At 46.6% G+C, this 25,025-nt stretch overlaps 1 protein-coding gene across 1 annotated transcript; it reads right to left on the bottom strand.

Annotated features, from left to right (window-relative positions):
- Positions 1–886: 886 nt before the first annotated feature.
- Positions 887–14,351, bottom strand: MPL (MPL proto-oncogene, thrombopoietin receptor). The gene is made up of 12 exons (XM_060089648.1): positions 14,273–14,351; positions 13,987–14,119; positions 13,469–13,647; positions 12,651–12,949; positions 12,087–12,249; positions 11,704–11,830; positions 7,294–7,475; positions 6,989–7,131; positions 4,917–5,076; positions 4,627–4,723; positions 2,466–2,553; positions 887–2,252 (listed from the first exon to the last, which is right to left on the bottom strand). Exons 1-12 carry the CDS (start codon positions 14,349–14,351, stop codon positions 1,965–1,967), a joined length of 1,938 nt encoding a protein of 645 aa, XP_059945631.1. The 3' UTR covers positions 887–1,964.
- Between the last annotated feature and the right edge of the window lie 10,674 nt (positions 14,352–25,025).

Genomic DNA, 25,025 nt, shown 5'->3' with positions numbered 1-25,025 from the left:
CAGAGTGTGACCTTACTTGGAAATAGGGTCACTCCAGGTATAATTAGTTAAGTTGGGGTCATTTGGCTGGGCCCTAATCCAGTATGACTGGTGTCCTTGTAAAACGGAAAAGTTTGGACACAGACACAGACAGGGAGAACACCATGTGAAGATGAAAGCAGAGGTGTGGGTGATGCTTCTACAATCCAAACACTGAAGATTGCCAGGAAACCCCCAGAAGCTGGGGAGAGGCATGGAACAGATTCTTCCTTACAGCTCTCAGAAGCAACCAACCCTGCTGACACCTTGAATTTCCAGCCTCCAGAACTAAGAGATAATAAACGTCTGTTGTTTAAGCCACCAAGTTTGCAATACTTTGTTAGGGCAGATGGAGGAGGTCAGGAGATCAGAGAGTGAGGGTTGGGGGAAGGGGAGGGCAGACATGAACTATTTGTTCCCCTGGCTCCGTCCCCGCCATATCCCCACAGGTTGGCTGTAGCTCTCTGCCACAGCTCCTGCCAGGCGGCCCTCTCTGTAGCTACTCTCTCCCTGTCTCATAACTACTCTCTCCCGTTACCCCTCGATGCCCAGGGTGGGGTGTGGTGGGTACCAGCTCCCAGCTTTTGTTAGCCCCGGGGTACTGCACTACTCCTTGATGGTTTTCCTAAATCCTGCCTCATCTTTATAAATATGCCCTTTATTAAACTCTCATCCAGATACCCAGATTGAGTGCGTCATCTATTTCTGCCAAGATCCTGACTGACACAGTGGGTATATTTGGAGTCAGCAAAAAATACTGTTTGTTTGAGAATTTGAATGGGTCAGGGGAATCCATAATCAGAATGGCCTAAGCACATTTACTGCTGCATACGAATGGCAGAGAGGATGAGAGGCATGGGGTTAAGGCGGCATTGTCCAGAAAGATTTCCTTCATTTAGAAAACATTTATTGAAGGCCTACTACCATGCACCAAGCACTACTCCAGGTGCTGGGGGGTGGTGGTTGGAGGGAAGACAAATAAATCACATCCCTTGCCCTCAAGGAGCTCACAATCTAGTAACAGAAGACAGACATGTAAACGGTTACTTGCATAAACCATTACAGGTGCTGTAGTAGAGGTCTGGGCTGGAGATAAGAACTTTGGAATGGTCAGCATATAGGAAACGCAATGAGAGCGGATGGGATTGGAGACTGTTAAGAATGGACTCTTGAGTGACTGTAGTAATTAAGGAGTGGAAGAGATTCCAGGGTAAAATTAGGAAGGAATAATTACCATAGTTTAGACATATCAAACACTTACTATGTCCTAGTTACTGTGCTTTACTGAGATTATCTCACTAAATGCTCTTTACAACTCTACGGGGTTCTGTTATGATCCCTGTTTTATAGATGAGAAAATTAAGGCTCAAAGACTTTATTTGCTCAAGGCCATACAGCTAGTAAATGGGAAAGACAGGAATTGAACCCAGCTCTGACTCCAGAGCTTATGCTCTTAACTATTAGTATACTCAGAGAGGCCCGAGCAGAGCCAGGAGAGATGGTGATGTATGCAAGCCATGGAGGAGAGAATTTAAAGGAGAAATGAGTAGTCACCAGGACAAATGACAACAGAGAGATCAAATGGATTGAGAATTAACAAAATCCGATTGGATCTTGTGGTGAGAAAAATTTGAGGTGAGTTTTGCCTGAGTAGTTTCATTAGCAGAGTGGTAGTAGGGGGATGAATTGAAGTAGTCTGAGAGCAAATGGGAGTCAGGAAGTGGAGACTCCTTTTCAAGGAGTTTGGCATTAAAGAGGAGAGAGAAAGGAGGTGAAATTTAGAGGAGCTTAGTCAAGTGAGCCTTGTCCTGGATTTATGTCAGCAGCAGTACTGAAAGATCAGTGTTATGAAGCCCAGCTAGGAGGGTAGACAACCGGGAAGGACATGAGGTCTGAGATGGTTGTGTTGTTGGGATGGGGTGGGTAGGGAAGTTCAGAAGGAAGGACTAGAGGGTTTGGATCTGTCCAGGGTACTGGGAGAGAGGGGCCTGCCAGCAGCTGAGTGGTAAGTAGGAATGGTTGGCGATGTGAGTGGTGCAGTAGGACCCTGTCTCAGCCATGCGTGGGCACACAGACAGGGGCATGGTCCCCAGGCAAGAAGGCTGCAATCCTCGGTAGTCCATCTGGGCCTGGGAGGAACATAGGGGCAAGGGAGTCTTCTCTGAGGACCTAGGTAGAATTTCAAGGAGGCTGGGTTCCACTTCCTCACAGGCATCTGAGACTGCAGCCTTGGGCTGGGAAAGATGGGAGAGGAGGGAAGGGGTCTGGATTAGAGCAGGTCTTGTGGGAGCAGGACCTGGATTGTATAGAAAGGAGGGTTCGGCTGGAGGTGGGGCCCAGGGATGGTATGCTGGTGGGCAAGGGCCTTGGAAAAGTTGTGTGGTAGGGCAAGGATCCAGCTCCACACAGGGCTGGTGGTGGGTGGTGGAGAGCAGGGGTGCACTCACCTGACTCAGGGCTGCAGTATCCCTAAGGTACTGGCCTAGGACCCGGTGCAGGTCTGGAAGTGAGGGCCACAGGGCATGCCTCAGGCTCCTTGAGGAGAAGGAAGAGAAGGAGACTGAGTTGTGGGAGTGAGTTAGGAGGGGATCCCTGAGGGGGGGCCGTGGGGGGAGGCAGTGAGGTGGGGGAGCAAGCTTGGAGAGATAACAGTGTAGTCAAGGCAGTAAAGTAAGGTAGTGGAGCATAGGTGAACAGGAAACCTCTGGTGGCAGAGGGAACTCAGCAGTGCGGAGGTTCAAAAAAGGGATTTGAGTGTCCTCAAACACTCCTGCCTCAGGGCGTTTGCACTTCCTGTTCTCTCTGCCTGGAACACTTGATTTGTTCCCTCACTTCACTTAGGTTTCTGCTCAGACATCATCCTGACAAAGAGGCCTTCCCTGACTGCCCTAAAATAGAACCACCTCCCTTCCCCATCACTCTCTGTCTCCTGCTCTGCTTATTTTTCTTTATAGCACTTGACTTATTGCATATTTATTAGATCCTTATATATATCACATTTACGAGAATGTAAACTCCATGAGAGCAAAGAGTTTGTCTATTTGCTCACTCCTGTAGCTCCAGGGTGTAGAACAGTGTCTGGCCCATAATAGGTTCTCAAGAAATTAGTTGAATGAATGAATGGAGAGAACCAATGGGGCTTTTATTAACCAATGGGTAAGGTGGTCTCTCCAGGAAGAACGTGGATTAAGGTACGTTGGGGGAACCTCCAATTCCTTAGGCTCATATTTCCACATGGAGGGACTTTAGCTGAACGACATTTCAGGCCTCTTCTGTGACCTCACTCGTATCTCTCCAGGGAAGGAGGAGTGATGTATCTGGTAAATTGGGGAAAAGGAACTGAGTACGCCTGGTTCAGCAGCACCGCCTCCCTCCTCTCTCCCAAATTTTTTGTTGGATCTGGCTACTTGCATAGAGGCTGCATTGCAGTCTACTCATACATATGAGTGGATTAAAAGCTCAAAGACATGTTCAGGGAGAGATGTAGCACAGAAGAGGGGCATCTAATCTAGCCTAGGGCCATCTAAAGAGGCCACGTGCAGGAGTTACCTTCTGAGCTGAGTCTTCAAGAATCGAGAGATGTTACCAACTGAAGGACTGAGGTGGTATGGATTCTGTCCTTTATGTTTATAACTTCCAGTGACAATTCTCCTCAGCCTTAGTCTCCCCACATAAACAAGTCATTCATTAATAACATTTATTTAAGTGTGTGCTATTTAGCAGGCCCTGTGCTGTAGATTTAAGGATGACCAAGTAAGGCACAGGGAAGACATATAAAGAAATGAATGCAGTAAAATGCTTCTGGTACTATGGAAGAAGTCTGTATTGGGGCACAAATAAAGTAGCCAATAGGGGAAGGTCAGGAAAGGTTTCCTAGGAGTTGGGGAAGAAAGTTATTTATGGATAAATGGGTATTAGTCATTCAGGGTGGATATTCCTGGCAGACGGGACATTATGTGCAAAGGCACTGAGAAGTGCCTTGACTTGGGGAGGAAATCACCAACAGTCTGGCAAGGCTGATGCACAGGGTGGGAGGGTGGAAATCCTGGCAGGGGCCAGATTTTGCACAGCCTTCCTTGTCATTCTAGAGTCTGGACTTTATCCTGGGGAGCTAATAATGTGACTTAAGGAGGCAGAGTGACAAGTTCATGTGTGCATTTTTAGAAAGATTATTCTGGTGGCTGCGTGAGGCTAGACTGGAGGGAGAAGGGGCTCCGTTTTGGTGAGTCAGGTAGTGCCTGTACCGCTAGAGAAAGAGGGCTATTGTTTGAGCGAGATTTAGGAGGTGGAATGACCGGACCAGACTGGATAAGGGCGAGGGTGGCGCCTAAGTGTTCCGGCTTGGGTGACAGGGGGACAGTAGCCTTGTTACTGAGATGAGGAGTCAGAAGGTGGGTCTGTTTGGGGTGTCCCGTATAGTGGGCATGTTAGAGTGTAAGGAGGCAGTGCGACTCCCGGGGAAGACGCGCTGGGAGCAGCTGACGCCACAGGTGTGGATGTGGGATTGTCCGGAGGGCGGGTGACATAGAGTGACGCGGGGATGCTTCTTTAGAGGCCGCTGGCCTCGCCCGGACCACGGCCCCGTCTCCCGCCTGACCGGAGCGGTACCTGTAGTGCGCAGGAAACTGCCACCTCAGCAGCAGCAGGCCCAGGAGGGCGCTGACGCCCAGCACCAGGAGCAGAGCGGTCACCAAAAAGATCCAGGCTAATGGACAAAAGCAGTGAGATCTCGGGGGGCCACGCCTGGCAGGAGCCCCCCGCCCCAGTCCACCAGGCCCCACCCCTCGCCGCCCCGGGGCGCCGGGTAAGTCGGCTCAGCCGCGGCCCCGCCCCTCGCTGAGCCAGCGCCCCTCCGCTCGCGCAGCCGCTGACCGCCTTTGCTCTGGCTCGGCCCTCACCCGTCTCGGAAGCGGTTTCCACCCTCACTGGGTCGGACCAGGCGCTCCAGGGCCCATGGAAGGTGGGGCCGTGGAGCCTGGCGCGCAGCTGTACACGGTAGCGGGAGCGCGGGCGCAGCTCTAAGGTCTCTCCCTGGGCCCCGAGAGGCGGCTCCAGCACCTGCGCAGAGGAGAAGCGAGCGGGTGGTCAGGCTCCTGGTCCGCGTGGGCCGGCGTCGGGGCCTCTAGAACTCGGCATCTGTTTGACCGAAATCCTACTGCGTTGAGTCCCCCGGGGATTCCCCCCCCCCCCCCGAGCCTCGCTAGAAAAAAACCTCTCATCCCGGCGGAAGCTGGCTGGAGAGAACACCAGGACAGAGAGCCTCGCCCTGCCTGGCGCGGTACACCCCGACACACAGACTCATCTACACAGAGGACTACTCATCCTGACACATATACATACGATAAACCGACAGAGATATGGTACACGCACAGTGACCAGGCACGCCCCAGACCAGGTCGGCTGATGGAAACCCCGGACACGCTCAGATACTCGGAGCCACGTAGACCAGGCCACAAATAACATCCTTTGAGTAGAGGATGCCAGCACTGTGCTAGGTGCTGGGGGTACGAGGAGAGATTCCAAGCACAGGGAACAAGAATCGTGTATACAAGCAGGGAGACATTATTAACTTGATCAGTTAGCAAACATTTATGAAGAGTAAGACACCCAAACAAGTAAATAGTTACAAGAAATAATTAGTGCAATAATAATGATATAAGTAAGGTACCACGGGAGCACCAAGAAGAGTGTAATGCTGCCTGAGTTGCTTGATTGGAGGTTACAGAGTGTTCTGTGTACTAAGAGCGTGCATGGGCCGGCTGGATGGTCAAAGGTGAGGTTAAACCAGGGGTAGTAGGGACATGAGACCTATTAGTACAATAAACTCAACTAATTTGTTGATAAATAGAGGGAAGGGAAAAGGGAGAAGAGTCAAAGATAATTCCAGACTCGGGTAACTGGGTAAGTGTTGGTGCCACTGTCAGAGACAAGGAACAGGAGAGGTAAGTCTGAGGAAGAAATGCTGTATGGTTCTATTTTATTAGTTCAACAACAGAAATTATGAGTGGTAATGTCAGAGTAGTGGTTTCCTTGGAGGGTGTGCGTATGTGACCTGTGGACATGAGACACTTCCGGGGTGCTAGAAGTAATCTCTGTCTTGATCTGGGTAATGGTTACATGGCTGTATACACATGTACAAATTAATCAGTGGTATATTTAAGAGTTGTGTTACTTTATGTAACTCATACCTCAGTAAAAAAGTAAAATAAGTTTGGGGAAGAAGATGAGTTCAGTTTTGGATATACTGAGTCTAAAATGCCCTGCGGGCTTTTAGATAGAACTGTCTGGTAAGAAGTTGTATATATGTGTGGTGAATGAGAATAAAAATAAAGAAAGAAACTAATATTTAATGTATATTGAGCACCTTCTATCTGCCAGGCAGTATGCTAAATATTTATATATTTATTTTTTACTGTAACTCTGGAAAGTACATAGCTTTATCCCCATTTCACCAATGAGGAAACTGAGACTTCAAAAATTTAAGTAATTCACCTATGGTATAGAAGTTCCTTTTCATATGGGTGTTGGAATGATAAGTTTGGGATGGTTAACGTATAGTCATTGAAACCACAGAGTTGAAGCACTCACTTAGGGAGAGCGTATATATTTATCTAGAGGAGAAAAGAGTCTAGGATGGGACTGTTGGAAGCACAACCTACAAAGGAAGTGTGGAAAGGAGGAGCCAGGAGAGAGCGAGGAGGTTCAGTCAGAGAGGTGGTACGAGAATCAGGAGAGACTGATATCCCAAAAGGAAAGGAAGGAGAAAAGTTTAAATAGGAGTATGTCAGATGCCATGTCTTTGGCATGTCAGATGCCAAAGAGAGATTAAGACACCAGTTGAATCAGATAAGACATAGATAAACAAGCTCAGACATGAATACACAGACACCTTCACTCCTGATAACAGATACAGTGAAACTCAGGGATACCCTGATTATGAGGTCTGGGGGCATTTGTTCCTTGACTGTACCTTCCAGTCCTGATGGCCTTCTCCTGTGTATCGGAGCTGATAGCTGGTCTCTTGTGCTGCCCAGGGTGATGGATGCTGCCATTCCAGTTCCAGCTGCCCGCTGGAGACCTCCCTCCAGTGTAAGTTTGGGGTGGGGATGAGCACTACAGGGACGTCAGCAGGGACTGGCCTAAGCCCTTCTGTGCATGAGACATCATGTCACCAGGGCCACGGGTCAGAAGTATCAGAGTTGATGATCCTGGGCATGGGGTCAGATATGGTAGAGATGGGAACTATGTGGGAGGAGAAGGGGAGAAAGTTCTTACCAGCCTGATGGATCCAGAAAGGGGAGCCCAGGTAGCTGTGAATGGCACCCTGGGCTGTGGTCACCTCCACAAGGATGTGAATAACACTGTCATTTCGTGACTTGAAGTGGCAGCGGGAGAACTGGGAGGGCTGTGATCCTGGATTTTTCTCCTGCTCTTCACACTTCTCCCAGACGGGGTCCCTACAAATCAGTCCCATAGAGTCATTGAATCAGGCTTGCCTCAGAGACTAATCCTGATATCCCCCATCCCACAGGGGACTGGATTATAATCTAACTTGTTCTTTGGATGGGCCTACAGGGCTTTCTCTCCCATGTCATAATGTTTTGTTTTCTGAGGTTTGTTTTGGTGTCCAGCCTCTTCTTAAGAAAAGGCTAGATGAGATAGGAAAATAGCATGGGCTATAGAGTTCAGGTCTTGGCTTATTGGTGTATAACTCTGGGCAAATTACTTGATTTATCTCTGCCTCAGTTTCCTCATCTGTGAAATGGGTTAATAATGCCTACTGTGAATGGTATTATTTCAGAGATTAAAGAGCTTTCATCTTTCTGGAGGAAAACATGTTTTTAACCTGTTCTCATTAGGCGGCCCTCTTAGTCACCTTTAAATGTTATTTTACTAATAGATTATTACGACAGCCTCCTAACTGGCTTTTCTGCCTCCATTTCTGCCACTCCCTTCAATTTACTCTCCACATAGAAACCAGATCCAAAATGTTGATCTGATAATGTCCAGAATATATGACAAATCTGTCCATTTATTTTGATCTTTACCCCTGCTGCATTAGATGAAACCATTATCTGTTGCCTGGATTAAGGCAAATTTCTAACTGGTGATCCTGCTTCCACTCTTACTTCTTTTTAATTGCACAAAGAAACATCTTTTCGAAATGTAAATCATATCATGTCACTCTTTTGCTTAAAATCCTTCAATGGCTCCCCATCCCCCTTGGAATAAAATCCAAACTCCATACCAGAGCCTATAGGACTCCATACGGTTGAGTTCCTCCCTCCCTCCCCATTCTCATCTCCTACAATTCTCACACCAGTTTACCACCCTTCATGCACACAGTCCTTCTCTCTGTGCAGCAGATATACCAGATGAACTGTCTTTGCAGCTCACCTTGCCCTGGGTTGCCCTGCCTCTGGATCTCACGTGACTCACTTCTTCTTGCCACTTGGGTCTCAGCTCACTTGTCACCTCCTTGGCAAGGTTTTCTCCGACCACTCAGTTGAAATTAGCACCCCTCCCCCACCCTCCCACTTAGTCTCTATCATATAACCTTGTTCCTTTATTTCTTTACTTGTTTCTCACCCCCTCTTCCCTCCTCCCAACTAAAATGGAAGCCCCAACAATGCCGGAAGCTTTTCTGTTTTGTCACTCTATCCCTGGTGCCTGGAACATAGTCACCTTCAATAATTGCTTATTGAACAAATAAATCCTGTCTCCTTCCTGATTATAACCCCTAAATGACTAGCTATTACTAAAATTATTTATCACTTTATATATTTTTATGTTTACTAATTTATTCAACAAATAATTGATACTATGTGCCAGGCACTGTGATAGGCCCTGTGAATACACAGAGGAATAATTTTCAAGGACCTGTCATTTCAATGGGAAAGGTAGAAAAACAAACAGATGATATTTTTCTGTGATGTGCATGGGCTGGGTTGGGAGTATCAAGGAGGATCATCTAACCCAGATGGGGAGGGTCAGAGGATAGTTCCCGTGCAAAGCAGTGCTTAGACTGAGTCCTGGACTATAAATAGGACAGGCAAAGGGGACAAACAGACATCCCAGGCACATGCTTGTACACAGATAAGAGATATGGTACTCTGGGGAAATTCTAAGTGGTGCAGAATGCTTTTAGCATAGAGGGTCTGGTGGGGAGTGGTAAATGTGAGCAGACCAAGGTCATGGATGGCCTTATTGCCTTTCTAAGGAGCTTAAACTTAATCTTGCAGTAATGATGGAGACATTTAAAGATTTTAAACAGGAATTGTCATCATTAGCTTTGTACTTTAGGAAAGTCAGTCTAACTGCAGTTTGTAAGAGAGGACTTGTGAGGGTGGACTAGAAGCAGAGAAATTTATTAGGACAATGTTATGGTATTTTACATGCAAAGATATGAGGATCTGAAAGTAGGGTTGTGGTAGTTGGGGTAGAGGGAAATAGATGGATTCAAGGGATACTGTAGAGGTAGAAATGACAAGCATTTCTGATTGGATATGGAGGGTGTAGAAATGGCAGAAGTTCAGGGTGGAAAACTGAGTTGATAGCAGGATGGACAAGAAGAGGAGGAGCAGGTTTTGGTAGGGAATATGTGAATTCGGTTTTGCCACCTCATAATCCATTCATGGCCCCTCCATACTATGGAAATCTGTGCAGTTATTAAAAAGAATGAGTTACATCTTTTTGTAATGATCTCCAAGACATATTTTTAAGTAAAAAAGTAAGTTACTTAATCATACATATAATGTGATCCAATTTATATTGAAATTTGAATATTGTGTATAGACATATGTAAATGCATATAAAATCTGGAAGAATACATTAAAACTGTTAATAGTGGTTTTTTTCATTATTCATTCATTCAACAATTTTTTTTTTTTTACTGAGCATCTACTGTGTTCCAGGCACGGTGTAAGTTGAGAACATATTGGTGAGTAAAAGCAGACACTGACTTTGCCCTCATGGATCATGTATAGTCAAGATCAGCCTTTCTCAACTGGAGCTCTGAGACAGAATTTTGTTATCAATCAAATAACCATGGGACTCCCCTGATGGCGCAGTGGTTAAAATCTGCCTGCCAATGCAGGGGACACGTGTTCAATCCCTGGTCCAGGAAGATCCCACATGCAGCGGAGTAACTAAACCCACGAGCCACAACTACTGAGCCCACGTGCCACAACTACTGAGCCCACGTGCCACAACTACTGAGCCCACGTGCCACAACTACTGAAGCCCGCGTGCCTAGAGCCCATGCTCTGCAACAAGAGAAGCCACCGCAATGAGAAGCCCTCGTACTGCCACAAAGAGTAGCCCCCGCTCACCGCAACTAGAGAAAGCCTGCGCACAGCAACGAAGACCCGATGCAGCCAAAAAAAAAAAAACTATGTGAGGTATAAATGTAAAATTGTAACTATGATAAGTATTTAAGAAGGAGAGGTACCTGGTACAACAAGGATGTATAATAGTGCCATTGGACCTAAGGAGGAAGGTCAGGGGAGGGCTCCCTGAGGAGGTGACATTTGAGTTGAGATCTGAAGGATAAATAAAGGTTAAGTAAAGATAGGAGAGTGGGGTAAACAGCATGTGCAAAGATCCAGAGGCAGGAGGGAACATGGCAGGTAGGGGAGAATGAAAATAGGCCAGTACTGGAGCACAGAGCACAAAAGGCAGCATAGTATAAGATGAAACTGAAGGCATTGATAGGGGCTGAGCCTTTTAGAACTTTATATGGTCACAGTAGTGTTCTTTTCTTTGTCCTAAAATCAATGGAAGCTATGGACCTTGGAAGAGTTTTAAGCAGAGGATGTTGTATTTATTTTTGCACTTTTATTTATTTATTTATTTTTAAAGATTTTTTTTTGATGTGGGCCGTTTTTAAAGTCTTTATTGAATTTGTTACAATACTGCTTCTGTTTTATGTTTTGGTTTTTTTGGACGTGAGGCATGTGGGATCTTAGCTCCCCAACCAGGGATCGAACCCGCACCCCCTACATTGGAAGGCGAAGTCTTAACCACTGGACTGCCAGGGCAGTCCCTATTTTTTGCACTTTTAAAAACTCACTCCAGCTCCTGTGTGGAGAATGTTTTGGAGGAGCCAAGAAGTGATCAGTTAATAAGTCTTCTCAATAGCCTAAGTGAGAGATGATGATGGCTTGTTCTAGGATGATGGCAGTGAAGAACAAAAGTGGACAGATTCTAGAGATGTTTAATAGGTAAAATCAGTAAGACTTGGTTATATACTCGATATGAAGGAAGCGACAGATCAGTGAGGTGTTTGGTGGAAATTCTTGAAGGCCAGGCGAAGTTTTGATTGGATCTGATAGATAGTGAAAAGCTGCAGTACATATTTGAGTAGGGAAAGGCCATGCAAAGTTTGAGTTTAACAAAAGTCAGTCTGTCAGCAGCATGGGGGGTAAATCGGAGGTAGATGAGAATGTAGGCTGTTGGAATGGTACAGGTGACATGATTAAAGCTGCATGAAACCAAGGCATTCCCAGAGAGTATGAAGAGAGGTTGAAAAGATACAATACCCATTGGAGGATGAGAGCATGGAGGCTGTTTGGTTTGGCGGACAAGGGAGGGGAGTGAAGAGGACCAAGACAATCTCTCCCTTCTTTCTGCAAGGTTGTGCTTCTCTCCCATGACATCAAGCTCAATCACCAGTTTAGTTCTCACCTGTCTCTGGGGCAGCACCATGCCCTGCTGTGGTAGAAGAAGCCTTGGGAGCTAGCATGGTCCTGTTGCTGCCACTGACAGGTAACATTCTTCAGGTCCAAGGTAAAGCATTGCAGTCCAATTTCCACTGGGGTCAGAGAAGGAAGTCGCATCAGAGCCCACGTGCTCCTACTCTATAGGGTATCCAGATCATCTTTACACACATAACTTGGGACATTTACTCCTATTCTTTCTTCTCTCCCTGAACATAGTTCATTCTGTCTAGTGGCAAGTTTGAGGTCATCAGGAAGGACCATGGTCCCCAGAGCTTCCATATCCAGCCCAGGCCTCTCTAGAGATCTTTTCTATCTCCTCCCCATCTCCCTATTCCTTTGTTGACTCACCTGCATCCCCAGGCAGGTCCACGGTCACAGGGAGGGACCAAGATCCCCAGGAGCCACGGAGGGAGACCCCATCAGGTTGGCTGCGTAGCTGGAGCCAGTAGGAGTTACCAGGCTGGAGCCCTGAGATGAGGCAGCTTCCACCCTTCACTGTCAGAGATGGAGCCTTGGGAGAAGAATCCCAGCCTCAGAATCTAGGTCTGCCTCTCAGCCAAGAGAGCCTCCACCTCTTATATTTGAAGCCCCACAACATGCCTGTGGAGAGACACTCAGTTCTTCACTGGATAGATATGCACACAGACTGGGAGCCAGGTCAGTGGGTTTCAGGTGGAGTTCAGGGCTTTTTAGGGAAATCCCCATTAACTTGGAGGCCTGAAGCTCTCAATTTTTTTGGTATGAATGACCCAAAGTGGGAGATCCCTAAATAGACATGGCTCCTAATCAGAGCCTATACTAACTCTCTAAGGATCAACCCAGTCTGGAATCCCCAAAGTATGGCCTATCCTTTCCTGGGGGCAAAATTGTAGGTAGGAGATTAGGAGGTGGAGCAGAAGAAGGCCAGGATACTTCTCTAGTTGTGGGGGTCTGCTCTGGTACATCCTGTTGGGGCATCATGGGCTGAGCACATGGAGACTGGTCCAGAGCTGGGGCTAGGTTTGGTCTCCGCAGAGCTGGGCAGCAGGTTTCTGTGGACAGCAGCAGTGTGACTGTGGGACCAGTGGAGTTCCTTGGATCCTTAGGGCCATAGCGGAGTTCATGCCTCAGAAATTCACTGATTTCGGGAGCTGGGGCCTCCCAGCAGATCTGAAGTTCCCCTGGCTGGCTCCCTCCCATGGCCTTGATGAGCCTGGGGGGAGCTGGCAGGCCTGAAGGTGAGACAGGGCACATGAGAACTCTTTGGGGGCCACAGTCTACAGCTCAACCCATGGACTGTGGAGAGGGGATACTGGAGGCTGGATTGAGGGCAGCCCCTGGGGCAGGGCAGGGCGGCTCCTTATCCTGTTCTCCTGTCCTCGGAAGAACAGTGACCTCACTGCAGGTTTGTTAGGCTCAGTGCTCCTCAAGAGCAGGGATCTCTCTTCATCTGTGCATCTTTTTCACCTAGCACAGTGCCTGGCACATGGTAGGTATTCTGTAACTGATGAATGAGTGAGTCAATGAATAGGTTAATGATGGGAAAGTCAGGGTGTCTCTGGTGTGAAATGAAGTCTAGCTCTGGATGCTGAGGCTAAGAGGAATGAGAAGGGGGTCTTGAGGTGCCTCTGGGGGTCTGGTGGTGGGGGGACATTCACATCGTCTTGAAAGAACACAGCTCAGTCTGATTCTAGGAGCTGGCCTGAGGGCAGCAAACAGGGGGACCAGGATGACAGGAGGATGGTCCATACCCACGCTATCCACAGAGAGCACCCGCTGCGTCAGATTCTGGTTCAGAAACACGTTCTTCACCCAGAGGTGCAGTTGAGAGAAGAGGCGAACTTCATCCTGGGCTGGAAACTGGCACACGTACCGGGTTCGAAAGGGCAGCACACGCTGGGAACTCAGGGGGCAGGCACGGGGCTTCTCCCTGTGGGCACAGGAGGAGTCCATCCTACCTACACGGCCACCTGTCCAGCCCTGAGGACCGAGGTCTGGGCCCAAACCCAACTTCTATTTCCAATACTGCCATTTTTCTTTTCAGTGCCTGGGTGGGATTAGGGGTTATGTAGCAGTGTGAGCTGGGTACATCCAAAGCACATCTGTTCATTAAGTGGCTACTTAGGGCATGTACTTAGAGTAGTCCTCTGATAGGGCCAAAGGCAGGGAAGCTACTGGAATGGGGCTCAGCTGTGGTATGTACAGGACAGATACAGGGGAGTGGTACATACATGGTACATATATATGATATATATGATGCAGCACATACCCTGGGTAGGCATACAGCAGCTGATATATTTCACTGGGCGCTGCTTCTTCCTCATCCCAGAAGCAAGTGAGGTCCTCAAATGTTCGGGAGAAACAGTTCAGGGACTCTGAGTCCGAGGCCAGCAAGGAGGCATCTGAGGAATAGCTGGTGAGTTGGGCTCTGGGTCCTCCCTGGTGTGTTTGTGGGCAAGAGTCGGGGACCAGTGGGAGCCTCCTACTTTGCACATCCCCCTCCCAGGGCTCCCTCTTCCTGGGTATAGGTGATCTCCACCCTCCACATACCTCACCTTGGCTGGTGACTTGTGCCAGGTTTTGGGGGGCCAGGAGGAGGCAGGAGATGACCACCAAGAGGGCCCAGGAGGGCATCTTCTCCGGCACTGTGTGCCTGCCTTAGCCCATCCTCCCTGCAGGAAGCCGGGCCCCAATCCCCTCCCGGGCCAGCCCCTCAGGTTCCTGTCAGATACAGCCCCACGTCCTGTCCCTGTCCCTGCCCCTGTGGGGCCCATCCAGACCACACTGGGGCCGGGGGCCAGGGGAGGGGGCGTGGGAGTGGGCAGGAGGGTAGGAGGAATTTGAAAGAGAGGATACAGGCCTGTGGTGGGAGGGAGATGGGGGGGTTACATTTTTTTGACCATGTACCAAAAGCAGAATAAGCCTCTATGTGTGTCCATGTTCACTGCTGTAGAAGGGTGTATCATGAGCATGGAGAGCAACGTTTACTGAGTGCTACTTACAATGCTGCCGTGTGTTAAGCACTTTATATCTGCTGACTCAGCCAATCCTCATAATAGTCTTATTATTTCCATTAGAGTGATGAGGAAACTGAGATGCAAATAAAGACTTGCCTAAGATGACACACCTCCTAAGAGGTAAAACTCAGGACATCAAGCTTTAGAACCCAAGTGCTTAACAACCATACCAGTGCCGCTGGAAGGTGTAATTTGCCAAGAAATGACTGTCTGCCTTGCAACTGTGACAAAATGGTGGCTATTTCCACTTTACTAGGTTCTGTCACTTTGTGCACAAATAAACACATTCTCCTTGGAACTAGACAACACCCTCCATTGTGGGGACCCTCCACAGCCGCATTTCATCCTTTGCTACTCAAAGTGTGGTCCATGGATCAGCAGCAACAGCATTCCCTGGGAGTATCTTACAAATGCAGACCCTTGGGCCCCGCCCCAGACCTTCTAAAACAGAATCTGCACTCTCTCCAAATTCCCAGATGATGCGAATACATATTAAAGCTTGAGAAGCTCTGGTCTTCAGTACTTTTATCAGGTTGGCTCAGAATCAAGGGATGTTTGGTCTCAGTCCTCCAGCTTGAGCTCATCTTCACATTAGTAGCGGAAGAGTGGGTGTGATCCCTTCTCTGTAGCCCAGGCCCCCTCCTGGGACTGCTCTGACTGGTAGCTTTTATGCCGATTCTCAGGAGCTTTGACTCTTGCAGGGCATGGGGCCAGTGTAGACCATATTAACTCCCACATTTAGCCCCTCTGGCTTCAGCTGGGGCTCCCCTTCCTGGCTCTGCAGAGTTAGTGTCCTCAATATCACTTTTCTCTCTTCCTCCTGAATTAATGTTACTAACAGAGAATTGTGGGAAGGGGTAGGAGGAGGGACATGGAAACCTACAGCTCCCCTGTGAAGTCTTAGCTTCTCTCGCACCATTTCTCTGCAAGAAGTCCCCGAGGCTAGGTTTGTCCTGATTCCTGTTCAGTTCTCAAGTTCCAAGGACCAGCTTCCTTTGCCCAATGGGGGTGACTTTGGATGCCTCTCCCAGACCCCAATCAAGGGCCACCCAACCTCTGCCGGGTCAAGTGAGAGGGGAAACAACTCTAATGTTCATGCAGTCCCATGGCTTTGATGCTGTGTATGTGCTGATGGCTTCAAAATATCTCTAGCTGCGACTCCCCCTCCTGGGGTCCAGATTTGGATCACCAACTGCCTACTTGACATCTCTGCTTATGTGTCTAATGGGCATCTTATACTTAACGATGGCCAAAATAAAACTCTTGATTCTGGTTCCCACCCCTAAACCTGTTTTGTTTCCTCTGGTCTTACCCACACTGTACGTGGCACCACCATCTACTCAATTGATCAAGCCAAAAACCTCAGTGCTCCTTGATTCCTGTCTTCCTCTTACCCTACATTCAATTCATTAGCAAGTCCTGCCAGATAGTCTTTCAAAATGCACCCTGAACTTGAACCACCTCCACTGCTACCATCCTAGTCCATCCAAGTCTGGATCACTGAGTAACTTCCTAACTAACTCCACTCTTAACCCCTCCAGCAGATCCTCCAAAGAACGGAGTGAGATGTTTAAAATGCAAATCAGATTTCTTCACTCCCCTGCTTAAAACCCCTAACGGTTTCCTACTGCACTTAGAATAAAATCCAAACACCTCCTAGAGGCACACAAGGTCCTGCCTGATCCGGCCCCTGCCTACTTAGATCCCATCTCCACCAGCCACAATAACCTCACTGTGTCTCGCATCTTAATCCTTATCATGCTCAACCTTTCTGCAGTGCTTGATACTCTCCTCCTTCCTTGTGTTCTGCAATGTGTCACCTTCTCCCGGTTTCCTCCTACTTCTGTAACGTTCCCTCCCAGTTTCTTTCTCTGCTCTTTCTCTTAAATGTTGGTGTTCCCCAGATGTCCTTGTTTCCCCCTTCATATTCCCCGAGTGGTCTCATGGCTTCAATTCCATCTATATACCAGTAACTCTCAAGGGTTTTTTTTTTTTTTAAGATTTTATTATTTATTTATTTTTTAATACGTGGTCTTAATTATTTATTTATTTTTATTTTTGGCTGTGTTGGGTCTTCATTTCTGTATGTGGGCTTTCTCTAGTTGCGGCAAGTGGGGGCCACTCTTCATCATGGTGCGTGGGCCTCTCACTATCGCGGCCTCTCTTGTTGCGGAGCACAGGCTCCAGACGCGCAGGCTGAGTAGTTGTGGCTCACGGGCCTAGTTGCTCCGCAAGGAGCTCGAACCCGTGTCCCCTGCATTGGCAGGCAGATTCTCAACCACTGCGCCACCAGGGAAGCCCCAACTCTCCAGGTTTTATCACTCTTTTGAACTTCAAGTTCTCACTTACTTACTAGACATCTTGAGTTGTTGCTCCATGGGCACTTCAAGCTCACCGTGTCCCAAACAGAGCTATTCCTACCTCCCATGCATCCTATCGGATCTTCCCTTCCTATGTTCGCATCTCACCATAGGCGACCTGGGCGTGTAAACTTGGAACCTGGACGTTATCCTCAAATTTTCATTCCCCCTCCATGCCTGCATCCAGGTCTTACCAAGTCCTCTGACCTTTACAGGGAGGCAGCATAATAGTGTTTAGGGGTGCAGAGCCCAGAAGACAAGGGGCTTGTTTACTACCATCAGACAGTTGAGTTGGGGCCTTTCTGCTTCTGCGTGGAAGGACGACCAACTACCTGTCCCTGTCATTTTGTCATTTTTTTTCTGCTTCCACACAGCTGGAAAGAGATGCCTTCCCCAACCCTTTGCTTTTTTAGAATATCAGACAGACTGGAATAGCCCTAGGGGAAAGGAGATCACGTAGATCTGCTACTCTCTGGTCAGGGGCCAGTGGGTCCAGCCCAAGTCAGCAGGCCTAGGCTTTTCTGTTGGGATATAAGGCCAAAGCCCTGGCATATAAAAGTCTGTATTTGATCTCTGTGCAGCCGCTGCTGAGAGAACTCAAGGGGTTGCTGGGTGAGGACTGGCTCAGGCAGTAGTGTGCTGTTGGACTGCTCTCTGGGGCTGGGGGATGGGAGCCCTGTTGGGTAGCATTTGCTGCTCTTTGTGGTATAAATACTCCAACACGGCCAATTTCAAGCTACTAATGTGATATCCCTGAACAGTGAGTGGGAAGAGAATTGGGCTCTCAGGGGCCCATGCCTGTGCCCTTGCCCTCTCCCTCCCAATTTTCCCAGATTTCCCAACATCTGTCATTTTTATCCAGTCAGAAAGCCCGGGAGAGGTAGCTCTGGGCACTTGGTTTCTCCATCTCCCCATCTCTTTCCCAGCATTGTCAAGCTTCTCTCCAGAACCATTGTTCCATTGACGCCTGGACCAGTGTGTCAGAACACTGTGGTTTCCCCACACCTTTTTCAGTGTTATGTTTGCTATTCCCATAGTTGACAAATGGTTTCTCCTTATTCAGTACTTTTCCTGAAGCTCAAATTTGCTTTTATTTTTTCCCTGCTTAAAATCCTTTTGTGATCCTTTGGACCAAGGCTCATCTCTCGATGCTAGAACTAAAGTCCTTAAACCTCTCATCTTCCTGTTCCTGGACTCTCTCCCTCATGATGCTCCCTTCACTCTTTCCCAAACCCTGCCACAGGCCCTGCTTCCTTGCTTCCCCAAGCACAGAACCCTCCAAACTCTCAGCCTGTTGGAGCTGTCTTTGTGATTCAAGTCATTACTTCTTGGGGCTCTTATCCCCCAACTATATGTAATGGGGAAAAAAGCCTAACCTAAAAAGAAAAATGCAATTTCACATTCCTTTCCGAGGCCTTGTTTTCTGATCAGAAGCAACCTGGTGACACTTTGGGCATAGGAAGGAGTTAGAGAGCTAAATTTGCCAAATATGAAATTAATGAGAATTTTGGAGTGTATTGTGGTAACTCCAGAGAAAAAAGGAGGAGAGCTAGTAAGTGAAAGATAGCAGCCCGAGGGAAAGAAATCTTCACCAGTGAGAGATTCCAGTAGAAGGACTGTTGGAGGAAAATTTCAGAACAGTGATGCTTAATACTCAGTTTTAAGTTTACTTCCTATTCTGTGAAAGCTTAGCTTCCCTAAAGCATCCCCAAACACTCAGTAGAGGCCTTCTGTAGCAAAACCCTATATTCATGGTGTTTTAGGAGCAAAGGGAGAAAGGTAACGATACCTGTGGAGTCAAGAGAGGATGGCACCCACAGAAAGTGAGCAATCCAGTGATCAAGAGTTTAGCAAGAGGGCTTCCCTGGTGGCGCAGTGGTTGAGAGTCCGCTTGCCGATGCAGGGGACACGGGTTCGTGCCCCGGTCCGGGAAGATCCCACATGCCGCAGAGCGGCTAGGCCCATGAGCCATGGCCGCTGAGCCTGCGCGTCCGGAGCCTGTGCTCCGCAACGGGAGAGGCCACAACAGTGAGAGGCCCGCATACCTCAAAAAAAAAAAAAAAAAAAGAATTTAGCAAGAGCAGGAATTCAGACTGAGGGGTGATCATGAGGATGTACTGGAGTCCTAGTCAGAATAGATGAGGGCATGGACTTCCCAGAGGATTGGAATAGGGACTGGGTTATTCTGATTGGATGTAAAGGGAAAAGGTGACCCCAAAGCGTTGCAAGCCTTGAGGACATTTGGGTTACACACACACAATCTTTCCTTCCTCTGGGTCCCCCCAGGATTTTGTGCCCCTGTGAGGGTGCTTTTATACATAAAATCTGTGCACACCTCCACCTTAGCGAGACAAGATGTGAACACTGCCAAGAGGGGACTGTCATCTTAGTTCACTCATCCTGGGGTAAAAGTCGGGTGGGAGTGGGCCAGCCTCTTCCTCCCTGATTCCCTGTCCCACCAGCCACCATTAAAGAGCACTTGCTATTTGCCAGCCCTACGCTAATGCATTGTCTCGTTACATCTCACGAGGACTCCATTCTGTGCCCTTGTTCTTACCTTACGGAAGAGAAAACGCAGGCTGAGATGGATTAACTGAGTTGTCCAAAGTCACTACTAAGGGGAACTGAGATTTGAATTCAGGTCTGTCTGACTCCAAAGCCTGTTCTTATAACTACTACATGGACACCTCTGACTAGGACTACTGTTTTCTCCACTTTATTCATTTATTTAACGTTATGTGCCTGGCACAGGGCCACACCAGGCCAGAGTCTCGCCCACAGGATGAGGCTGGGTTCAAAACAGGCATCAGGAGAGGTTTTATTCAAGTAAATGGGAAAAGGGCCCCTAGGTGCCCAGCAGCGACCCCAAGCGAGAGCTACAGGGGACCCAATTTGATCAGCCCTCTGTCCTCCTGAGCTGCTGGGCTCTCTCTGACCCCTGAATCCATGTTTCCTGCTGAGGAAACATGAGGACCAGACCACTCCGGCCAGACTCTGGGAGCAGGCCTGGGGTGAGATAAGAGATGCACGCCCGTGGGAGGAGCCTGAGCTGCCCAGAGGGCCAGGCAGGAAATCACCCCTTCCTTGGGGCCGAAAGGGGAATGACTCAGGGCTGACGGGTGGGAGTTCCGTTTTTGCAGTCCGGGCAGGCTGCAGTGAGGCCTCTTGGACAAAGCACTTGGGTTCGCCTTTCCCACAGCCGCCAGCCAAATGAGGCTTCAAGAGGCGTGCCTCGGCCTTCCCTGTTCCCTTTTCCATCATTTCCCTGGAAACAAGTTTGTGCTGCTGAGTAGGTCTCTTGTTCCAACCCTTGCCCAACCCAGGTCATCCCCTGTGGGAAAACAGCTGCGGAGTGAGGCAGTGAGGACTGCAGCTAGACAGGGCTGCTGGGGCAGGTGCGGCTGAGAGTTTAGGTGCTTTGGCCTGAAGTTCTCTGCCTTGTTTGTAGTGGCGTCCTGGGTCCTATGGTGCCACAGTGGACGTGTGAGCTCTTCTGTTGGGGGAGAATGCCCTTGGAGCCTGCCCTTAGCCCAGGACCTGGCGTGCAGTATGCAATCAAAGTATTGGTGTTGGATTTGCAAGCTGGTATTACACCCCAGTCGGGCCCTTTCTCCTGTGCCAGAGAAGCACCACAGCACTGTGGCTACGAGGAGGATTCTGGATCCAGAATGTCTCGATTTGAACCCCAACTCTGCCATTTATGACCTGCCAGACTCTGGCTAAGTTACTTAATGTCTCTGAGCCTGTTGTCTCTTCTGTAGAATGGGAATGATAATAATAGTACCTACCTAATAGGGTTGTTGAAGAGGAAAGGAATTAATGTGTGCCACGTGCTTCGGCCGTGCCTGGCAATTAAGCACCATGTATGTAGCAGTTGTTTTTATTCTTTCAGTGACGGGCACTTCCAGCAACCCAGTCATCTAAACAGAAGTGTGGCAATAATCCTAGACTCCTTCCCTATCCTTCCACACCCATATTCAACCCCTGGCCATTCTTTCACCTAAGTATTTCTTCCAGCTCACCAACACACCATCACTTCTTCATTCTCTCTCTCTTTTTTAACAGCTTTATTGGAATTTAATTTACATACCATACAATTCACCCAATTAAAGTATGCAATTCAATGGCTTTTAGTATATGCACAGATATATGAAATCACAGCCAATTTTAGATCACTTTTATCTCCTCAAAAAGAAATCCTGGGACTTCCCTGGTGGCACAGTGGTTAAGACTCTGCACTCCCAATGCAGGCGGCCTGGGTTCGATCCCTGGTCCGGGAAATAGATCCCACATGCATGCTGCAACTAAGAGTTTGCATGCCACAACTAAGGAGCCCACGAGTTGCAGCTGAGGAGCCCACCTGCCGCAACTAAGAACCGACGCAACTAAATAAATAAATAAATATTTTAAAAAAAAGAAATCCTGTATCATTTAGCTCTTGCCCTCCTATCCCTCCATCCGTTAATCCCAAACTCTAAGCAACCTGTAATTTACCTCCTATTTCTAAAGACTTGTCCATTCTGGACATTTCATATAAATGAAATACAAAGAAATATAATATGTGGTCTTTTTGTGACTGGCTTCTCTCTTAGCATGGTATTTTTCAAGGTTCATACATGTTGTAGAGTGCATCAGCATTTCATTCCCTTTTAATGGCTGAAATAATATTCAATGCTATGGATATACCACATTTTGTTTATCCATTCATCAGTCGATAGACATTTGGGTTGTTTCCACTTTTTGGCTATTATGAATAATGCTTCTATAAATATTCAAGTACAGTTTTGTGTGGGCATATGCTTTCGTTTCTCTTGGGTATATACCTAGGAATGGAAGTGCGGGGCCCTATGGAAATTTTATGCTTAATTGTTCGAGGAACTGCTAGGCTATTTTCCAAAGAGGCTGCACTATTTTACATTCCCACCAGCAATGTATGAGGGTTCTAATTTTTCCTTGCCAACACTTGTTATTATCTGACTTTTGATTACAGCCATCCTAGTGGATATGAAGTGGTATCTCCTTATAGTATTTATTTTTTAATTATTGAAGTATAGTTGATTTACAATGTTGTGTTCATTTCTGCTGTACAGAAAAGTGATTCAGTTACATATGTATATTATTTTCCATTATGGTTTATCACAGGATATTGAATACAGTTTCTTGTGCTTTACAGTAGGACCTTATTGTTTATCCATCCTATATGTAATAGTTTGCGTCTGCTAATCCCAAACTTCCAATCCTTCCCTCCCCCACCCCAACTCTCCTTACAGTTTTGATTTGAATTTTCCTGATGACTAATAATGTTGAACATCTTTTCTTGTGCTTATTGGCCGTTTGTATATCTTCTTTGGAGAAATGTCTATTCAGGGCCTTTGCTTATTTAAAAAAATTGCGATATTTATCTTTATTGAGTTGTAAGTCTTCTTTATATATCCTAGATACAAGTCCCTTCTCAGATATGTGATTTGCAAATTTTTTTTCCCATTCTATGGGTTGTCTTTTGACCTTCTTGATAATGTCCTTTGATATGCCAAAGTTTTCAACTTTGATGAAGTCTAATTCATTTATTTTTAATTTTGTTACTTGTGCTTTTGGTGTCATATCTAAGAATTCATTGCTAAATTCAAGGTAATGATTTACCCCTATGTTTTCTTTTAAGGGTTTTATAGTTTTAGCTCTTGCATTTAGGTCTTTGATCCAGTTTAAGTTTGTTTATGGTGTTTGTAAAAGGTCCAATTCATTCTTCTCCATGTGGTTATTCAGTTGTCCCAGCACCATTTGTTGAGGACCATTCTTTCCCCATTGAATGGTCTTGGCACCTTTGTTTAAAATTAGTTGATCATAGACACGTGGGTTTCCTTCTAGACTCTCAGTTCTTTTCTATTGATCTATCTGTCTATCCTTATGCCAGTACCACACTATCTTGCTTTTCATTGCTTTATAATAAGTTTCGCAATTAGGAAGTGTCAGTCCTCCAAATTTGCTCTTCTTTTTCAAGATTGTTTTGGCTGATTTGGATCTCTTGCAATTCCATATGGATTTTAGAATCAGCTTGTCAATTTCTACTAAGAAGCCAGTTAGTATTCTGACAGGATTGCATTGAATCTGTAGATCAGTTTGGGAAGTATTATTATCTTAACAATACTAAGTCTTCCAATTCATGAACGTGAGATGTTTTTCCATTTATTTAGATGTGCTTTAATTTCTTTCAGTGATGTTTTGTAGTTTTCAGAGTATAAGTTTTGCATGCCAAATATATTCCTAAGTATTTTATTATTTTTAGCGCTATTGTAAATGGAATTTTCTTATTATCATTTTCAGATTGTTCATTGCAAGTATATAAAAGAAAACTGCTTTTTGTATATAAATCTTGTGTCCTGCAAACTTGCTGAACTCATTTATCAGTTCTAATAGTTTTTTAGTGGATTCCTTAGGATTTCCTGGATACACAATCATGTTATCTGCAAATAGAGACAGTTTTACTTCTTCCTTTCCAGTCTGGATGCTGTTTGTTTATTTTTCTTGCCCATCTGCCCTGGCTAGAACCTCCAGTACAGTGCTGAATAGAAGTGGGGAGACAGATATCTTTGTCTTATTCCTTCCTGTTCTTAGGGAGAAAGCATTCAGTCTTTCACTATTAAGTATGATGTGGATTTTTGTAAATGCCCTGTATCGGGTTGATGAAGTCTCCTTCTATTCTTAGTTTTAGTTGTTTTTATTTTTTAAAACATGAAAGTGTGTTGGATTTTGTCAAATGCTTTTTCTGTGCCTATTGAGATGATCATGTACTTTTTGTTTTTCATTCTGTTGATACGTTGACGTATTACATTAATCGGTTTTTGGATGTTTAACCAACCTTGGCACTCCTGGGATAAATCCCACTTGGTTATGTTATGCAATCCTTTTTATATGTTGCTGGATTCTGTTTGCTTTTTATATGTTGCTGGATTCTGTAGTATTTTCTTGAGAATTTTTGTGTCCATATTCATAAGATATATTGATCTGTTTTGTTTTCTTGTGATGTTTTGTCTGCTCTGTGTATCAGGGTAATACTGGTCTTACAGAATGAATTGGGAGCTATTCTTTCCTCTTCTATTTTTGAAGAGTTTGTGAAAATTTTGTATTTATTCTTTAAATGTTTGGTGGAATTCACCAGCAAAGCCATCTGGGCATGGGCTTTTCTTTGTAGGTCATTTTTTGATTACTAATTTAATCTTTTTACTTGTCATAAGTCTACTTAGATTGCCTATTTTTTCTTGAGTCAATTTGGTAGTTCCTGTCTTTCTAGGAATTTGTCCATTTTATTTAAGGTGCCTAATTTATAGGGATGTCATTTTGTTCCTCTATAATCCATCCTCCACAGAGTAACCAGTGATCTTTTCAAAAATGCAGATCTGATCATGACACACCCCTGCATCCAGCTCTTCTATGGCTGCCCTTTGCCCTTAGGATAAAGACCCATATCCTTAACATTGCCTATAAGGTTCAGTATGGGCTGGCCCCTGTCACCTCTCTGGGGTCATTACCCTCATGGAGCTATGTTCTCCTTTTGTTCCAGACGCAGGGAATTCTTTGCAGCTCCTGAACATACCACATGCCACAGGTGCTGTTTCCTCTGCCAGGTGTTTTCTTCTGTCAAGCTCCTGCTTCTTCTTCATGGCCCATATTAAAATGTTACCTTCTCTAGAAAAGCCTTCCCGACTGCATCTCCTTTCTATGTATCCCACAGGTCCCGTCTCCCTCTCTTATAGCATACACCACTGTATTTTATTGTTTGTTTACATACCTGTCACCCCACAGGGGCATCTTTGTTTATATATTGGTCCCTACCAGAGATAACTTTTTTTTTTTTTTTTTTTTTTTGCGTTACACGGGCCTTTCACTGTTGTGGCCTCTCCCGTTGCGGAGCACAGGCTCCGGACATGCAGGCT

This window comes from Mesoplodon densirostris, chromosome 2 (genome assembly GCF_025265405.1).
Source record: "Mesoplodon densirostris isolate mMesDen1 chromosome 2, mMesDen1 primary haplotype, whole genome shotgun sequence".
Taxonomy (NCBI): Eukaryota; Metazoa; Chordata; class Mammalia; order Artiodactyla; family Ziphiidae; genus Mesoplodon; species Mesoplodon densirostris.
Note: the sequence above shows the minus strand (reverse complement) of the source record. Positions and strands in the feature narration are given on the sequence as shown.

Bases quoted from the DNA above. Each gene is read 5' to 3' on its own strand.
- MPL (XM_060089648.1), bottom strand. From the start codon at position 14,351: ATGCCCTCCTGGGCCCTCTTGGTGGTCATCTCCTGCCTCCTCCTGGCC. The intron at 12,950-13,468 runs GTATGGACCATC...TCTCACCTTCAG, and splicing joins GCTCTCTGTGGATAGCGTGG to GCCTGCCAGCTCCCCCCAGG. The intron at 11,831-12,086 runs GTGAGTCAACAA...CTCTGACCCCAG, and splicing joins GGACCTGCCTGGGGATGCAG to TGGAAATTGGACTGCAATGC.